General features: G+C 46.7%; 1 protein-coding gene across 1 annotated transcript; it reads left to right on the forward strand.

Moving 5' to 3' along the window:
• The first annotated feature begins 425 nt into the window (after window positions 1–425).
• Window positions 426–6066, forward strand: IFIT3 (interferon induced protein with tetratricopeptide repeats 3). Its single transcript, XM_075534157.1, has 2 exons — window positions 426–588; window positions 4121–6066. Exons 1-2 carry the CDS (start codon window positions 584–586, stop codon window positions 5595–5597), a joined length of 1482 nt encoding a protein of 493 aa, XP_075390272.1. The 5' UTR covers window positions 426–583; the 3' UTR covers window positions 5598–6066.
• Window positions 6067–6965: the final 899 nt, after the last annotated feature.

Below are 6965 nucleotides of genomic sequence, written 5' to 3' on the forward strand. Positions count from 1 at the left end.
AAAAGAAACAAAACAAAAAACCCTTTATTTTTCCCTAACCTGTGCCTAGGTCCATACACAACCCTAGGCTTTTCTAGAAGTGAATCGGATTCCTCTCTAAGCTCTGCGCATCGCAGCCACCAGTCGGTGGGCTGGACCCCTCTGCTGTGCTTCTCCTGGTCCCTTGTGAACGCCCAGCCTCCTCAGCACTGTGTCAAGAACATCTGGACTCCCTGGGTGCCCCCCCCCCCCCCCCCCCCGCATTGCAAGCTGCTCTTTGGCAAATAACCAACTTCTTTGCTTTTCATTTTAAGCAGACTTTTCATTCTCATTTCAAAGTTTTCTTTTCCTCAACAAAGAACCTTCTGGATGTTTTCATCAGATTTGAAATCAGTTTCACTTTCCACTGTCCCTTCCTTTTTCTCTTGGGCAATCAAGCAGGAACAGGAAGTCCGCACCAGCTGATGTGTTTATTCCCAGCCCGTTTGCTCCTTTAAAGAGAGCGCTTCAGCACCGGGTCTAGGCAGTGCAGGGAGGGTGCTGGAGAAGGAACCTGCCTGCTGGACCACAGCTCTTCAGAACAGCCCAGAAGCTGATTGCCATCATGAGGTAAGTGAAATAAGAATGAATATCTTCTCTTGCTCTGGAATGCATCCTGTGATCTGAGCTTCTCCGTGAGCAAATAAATCCCTGAATCACCCTTTGGTTTATGGAATACATTTGCATTTATCCGTTTGGGAATACATTTGCATTTATCCGTTTGGGGTTTTTTGTTTGTTTGTTTGGTTGGTTGGTTTTTCCTGTTGCTCTTCCAGGTGTGTGACTTCAGGTTCCTTAAACTTCTGTCCCTCCTCCCGCAGTTGCCACTCTGGCCACAAAGTATTCAGGCAAGACATAGGAAGATGTTTAGAATGGAGGGAGGGGCTTATTTAAGGGAGACGCCCAACCCAAAGGTGCAGGCAAGCATCTCAGTTAACCTCGATGGACATTCAGGATTTTCTTGCTGCCCATGGCAGAGCTTCTGCTCTTGGCTGGCTTTTCCCTGTTGCACTTCCGTTTGCAAAGCTCCTTCAGAAAGATGTGGTGCACACACCCAAAGTTCGCGCTGTGTCAGGTTGCTCCAACCTACGCTGGGCTCTTCTGGCTCATCTCAACCCACACCCTTGATGGCCTCCCCTCCCCCTCCCCCCTCCCCCGTGGTACAAGGAATCCCATCCCCTTTGAGAGTCACTGCTTATGAAGCGTGACTTTTCTGCCCTTCACCACCCTCCCTTGATGCTGGGGATTGCTTCCCCTTGTCTCCTTGCCCCATCTCCAGCCTTCCTGACAGGGGAGAGGGTTGACAGGTGTGGTTAGAGCCACTTGCCCAGTTTGCTCATTTCAAGTTGAACCTAAGGGGATTACCCTTCCTGAGGATTCCGCCTGTTCTTGTTGTTCTTGTTGTTCTTGTTGTTCTTGCTGTTCTTGTTATGCCCCTGAAAGGAATAAGTCACAGGCTTTTTTCCTTCTCATGGTAAAAAGAGTGTTTCTTTTCAGCTGAAAATTGTTGTGTTAAAGACAGGATCGATACCGCAAATGCTACCCAAACGGAGGGCATTTTTGCCCTGAACTACTTGATCATTTTAAGGTGGGAAGTGGTAGAAAAGGTTCTCACAGTTGGGTACTTTGCATTTCTTATAGCAAACAAAAAGCAGAGCTCAGCGTTTATTGTGACTGCTATTGTGAGAGTTATTAAGCAGCTGGAAGTAATTTCTCCTCAAAACTAGATATCAGTCAAAGCTCTAACTTCGAGTGGGGGACCAGATGAATGGCTGCCTATGGACAGTTATGAGGTGACCAGTAACCATCAGGCCACCCGGGGAATCTCTCAGGATCAGGGAAGTCGTCTAGGGGAGAGTGATAATGGTCTCACTGTTATTCACATGTGTCAAAATTCAGCAAACTGGACGTTTAAAATGGGTGCATTTTATTTTGTTTTAGGTAAAGCATCTTGATTTTTTAACAAATATTTATTAACCTGCTAGAGGACTATCATCAGAGAGAGCCTTGAGAGAGGGAAAGCCGAGAGAAAAAGATGGGTCCCCTATCAGCTACTGATAGTCTTGATGCCTGGAGATCAAACGCTACATGGAGCTGCTCCTTAGAGTAGACTGCAAAACTTTAAGGGAGCAGACAGCCTCATTTTTCGCCGGCAGTGCAGTTGACAGGTTGGAACTGCCGAACTTGTGATGTAAGAACACACTTTCAGACTTGAAATGACTTCTATAGTTAAATACAGCAAATGACTTCTCTTGATTATCTTCTAACTAACTATAAGACACACATATAACCTCCTCCCTGGGGGATGGACAGTGGAGAAGTGGGTGAAGGGAGATGTCAGATGGTGTAAGATATGACAAATTAATAATAATTTATAAATTATCAAGGGTTTATGGGGGAGGGGGGAGCAGAGAGGAAGGGGGAAAATGAGGAGCAAATACCAGGGTCTCAAGTAGAAAGCAAATATTTTGAGAATGATGAGAGAAACAAATGTACAAAAGTGCTTGACACAATGGATGTATGTGTGGATTATGATAAGAGTTGTACAAGCCTCAATAAAATAATTTAATTTTTCAAAAAAGACACAGATTTGGGGTTTTTTCTGTGTTCTTAAAGTAAATTCATTCTCTCTGGGTATGTTATCCAGGGTTCTCTAGAGAAACAAAATTAGGACACTTATGATTTATATATATATATATATCTCACAATGAAATAAACAGCTCATTAGTCCACAGAGCAGTACAGAGGGCTCAGGCAGTCCTTCAACTCATGAGGGCTGTTGGGTACAAGTGAAGGAAGCAGACAGCTGAGTCTTCTGCAGATCAATATAGGCAGTCCAGCCATAGGCAGCAAACAGCAGGCCAGGTCACCCATACTCAGCCAGATGACAGGGTCTGACAGTCTCCAGTTCTAGTGATGTACACACCAGCAGGGTGGTGAAGCAGGTCTTGAAGGAACCTCAAACTATAGCAACATGGTCCATGGGCTGGGTATTCCACAGGTAGTGTAGCTCACAAGTTGAGGCAGAGAACTAGCTATGACAGCCGCACGCTGGTCCGATCATCAAAGAGCAAGAGATGCCTGGGTGAGGCTCACTGAGCCATTTATCTCTTTGTCCTTCAATTAAGCTGCAACCTTATTAATCCCACATGTGTCTATTGGCCAGGTTGGCACAATAAATCTATCACACTACCTATCTACCTACCTCTCTCTCCTATATGGTGGGAAGCGGCTTCTGTCAGACTCAAGCCAAGCCTTCAGCGATCTCTGTGTGATTTCAGGGAGGTGGTGACAAAGATGAAGGAAAAGGATAAAATCACATGTACACTGGCAGACATACCTGCATTTTCATAGCTCCTTCCAATGAGACGAGGAGCTACTGACTGGGGCAGGGAATGCTGGGATATATTTTCTTTTTCTTAGTGTCTCTAACAAAGAACATGGTACAGAGAAGTTTTTCAAGCTCCCAAAACCAAATTTACAGCCATCCAGTCACTACTGGCTCATAGCAACCCTACAAGATTGTCCTGTGGGTCTTCCGATGCTGTAAAGCTCTGTGGGATCAGAAGGCCTGATCTTTGAAAGAGTTGGTGGCTTTCAACTGTAGATTTTGCAATTAACAGCCCAATGTGCAGTCACTATGCCACCAGAGCTCCTTGAGATGGCGCTCAGTAGTGGCTACATATACCGACCCAGAGTGGGTGAGAATTGAGACATAGCCAAAGAGAGCCGTTTCCACCCTCCTCTCATTCATCCTTCCCCATTTTTTATACAATGGGGATTCAAAACGTTCATGGAAGTTTTCCTGGTGGCATAATGGGCTACAGGTTGAGTTACTAACTCCAAGGTCAGCAGCCTGAATCCACCTGCTGAAAGATGAGGCTTTCTGTTTCCACAAAGTCTGAATCAACAAGAAGACAGTGGGTGCAGAGCTGCTGCAACGGTGGAGGGGGTATGATTTGTGGGCTCCTCCTTAGACCAAGGCTACATAAAGATAAGCCTGGAAAGTGCAAGGAAAGTACCTCCTCTTCTGCCTACCATGACTGAAGGGTGGAGTGCTTGGCAGTGCACACGAGAGTAACCCTCTTTGTTTTCTCTACAGTGAGATCCCCGAGGATTCCCTGAGGAAAATCCTTCTGCAGCTGAAATGCCACTTCACATGGAACTTACTAATTGAAGAGAGTGACCTACGTGATCTCGAAGAGCGAGTGTGCAACCAAATTGAGTTTTTAAACACCGAGTTCAAAGCCACTATGTACAATCTGCTGGCCTATGTAAAACACCTGGACGGTCAGAATGAGGCAGCCTTAGAATGCTTACAACAAGCCGAAGAGCTAATTCAGCAAGTGCACACAGAGGAAGCAGAAATCAGAAGTCTGGTCACCTGGGGAAACTATGCCTGGGTCTACTATCACATGGGCAGGTTCTCAGAAGCGCAAGCGTGTATAGATAGAGTGAAAGAGATCTGTGAGAAGTTTTCCAATCCTTACAGTCTTGAGTGTCCTGAGCTTGACGGCGAGGAAGGGTGGACGTGGTTAAAGTGTGGAGGCATGCGCAATGAAAGGGCAAAGGTCTGCTTTGAGAAAGCCCTGGAAGAGAGACCGGATGACCCTGAGTTTTCCTCTGGACTGGCAATTGCCAAGTACCGTCTGGAGGAAAAACCACAGAAGCACTTCCCTGTCGATACGTTGAGGCAGGCCATTGAGCTGAACCCTGACAACCAGTATGTGAAAGTTCTCTTGGCCCTGAAACTGCAGAAGTTGGGCAGGGAACCTGAAGGGGAGCTACTGACCGAAGAAGCCATGGAGAAAGCTCCCCACCAAACAGATGTTCTTCGGAGTGCAGGCAAATTTTACAGAAGCAAGGGTGATCTAGACAAAGCTCTCGAACTGTTTCTGAGGGCGCTGGAACACGTACCAAATAACAGTTACCTCCATTACCAAATCGGATACTGCTACAAGGAAAAAATCAAGAAGTTGCAGAATGCAGAAGAAAGTGTCACTGGTGAGAAGCGAGAAAAGATCGAAGAACTAAGGGAACGTGCTATAGACTATCTGAAGAAAGCTCTTGAAACGGGCATTCATAATCCATATGTCTACACCAATCTCGTGGAGCTGCTGGCACAAAGAGGCCCCGACAAAGCAGCAGAAGAATGTTGCCAGATAGCCTGGAGTAAGGATGCCGAGAAGCAGCCGCTCCCTCAGCACTACGGCAACGTCCGGGAAGATCACATGCAGTCTGAAGATGGTGCTGCCCAACATCCTTTGGAGGGTTTGCAGATAAGCAAAAAACCAGCAGAGAAGGAAAAGATGAAATGCCAACCACAAAATGTAGCTGAAAGTCAACTTTCACGAAATGCACCAAATGCTTGGTACCATCAAGGAGTAGTTCACAAGCTGAAGGGGGATGTGCGGCAAGCCGTGGGATGCTATGAGAAGGAGCTGGGCCGCCTGCTAAGGAACAACCCTACGGGCATCAGAAGCTTGTTCCTGCCAGCATCGGAGCTTGAGAGGGACAGTGAAACGATTGACCAGCATGCAGACAGCTCCACTCCCAGAAAGCCTCCAACCCTTGAGTAGAGACAAAGACAGAAGAAGGAAAGAGTGTCCGTGAAGAGGACAAGGAGGGAACACCATGGGTTCCAACTCGGGACTGTCCAGCAGAATGATCTAGTTTGTTGATCTCCTCAAGGTGTAAATTAGAGTAGCCATACGGTTACCTAGTCAGCATGTCTCAGAACTACTCATGGAAGCAGTGCCGGAGGCCTGCATAAAGCTGACTAGTTCTCACCTGGCACCCAGGTCACCGGACAGCCTCCATTTTTGCCCTTTTTGCCAAAGTTCATAAATGGTGGCTATCTACCAACAGAATCTCCAGTGCACTCTCTCCATGTCCTTTCTGGCCAGCTCCCGAGCCTCCTGGCAGACTAGCTTTTGACTCACAGTCTTTGGTCTGGCCACCAAGTTTATTTGCCTCCCATACGAGAATACATATGTTTTCTGGATAATAATTCTACAATAAATTTAACCTTTCTAAACTCAGAATAAAGGTCATTGTGTGGTTTGTGCAAGCATGTTATTAAGACGGAAATATTAACACCCAAGATGTCTCCGGCTGCAGTCATGCCGGTCAGTCCTCAACCTGGCCATTTCCTTTGCACAAGTGCTGTCTGCTCTGTGCCATCAGGCAGTGTATAAAGGGAGTCCTGATCCGAAGGTCTCCTCAACCAGCACTGAACCACTTCAAGGCTGGTGCGTAATGCTTTTCTAGTATGTGACTTCAGTGATGCACAGGGAAAATGTCATATGGCTCTAAGATGCCAGATTCCATCTCATTTCTGAATGGAGAGTCAGAAACTAGACTCTTCCATTATTCAGGAAGGGGGTCCTGGGAAGTTGCTTAATGAACTTCATGGGGTGTTGGAGCTGCAAAAAGGTGCCCTTTGCATTCTCTGCTGGCTCCAGCAAGGTTGGATGGAGCAAACAGATGCCCACCAATGAATTCCAGGTTTCTGGCCAACTGTGGCCTCATGACCAGTTTTAAAGAGGTTAACTGAGGAGCCCTAGTGGTGTAGTGGTTGAGCATTGGGCTGCCAACTGCAAGGTCAACAGTTTGAAACCACCAGCAGCTCCGAGGGGGGTAGGGTGGAAGAAGAGGCTCTCTACTGCTATAAATAGTTATGGGGGCAGTTCTATCCTGCCCTGTAGGGCTGCTATGAGTCAGCATCAACTCCATGGCTGTGAGTTTGCTTTGGGGGAGTGGGGAGGGAGGGGGGAAATGAGGAGCTGATATCAAGGGCTCAAGTAGAAAGAAAATGTTTTGAAAATGATGATGGCAACAAATGTACAAATGTGCTTGATGTAATGGATGGATGGCTGAATGGATGGATTGTGATAAGAGTTGTACGAGCCTCCAATAAAATTATTTTTTTAAAAGAGGTTGACTGG

Source organism: Tenrec ecaudatus, chromosome 16 (genome assembly GCF_050624435.1).
Source record: "Tenrec ecaudatus isolate mTenEca1 chromosome 16, mTenEca1.hap1, whole genome shotgun sequence".
Taxonomy (NCBI): domain Eukaryota; kingdom Metazoa; phylum Chordata; class Mammalia; order Afrosoricida; family Tenrecidae; genus Tenrec; species Tenrec ecaudatus.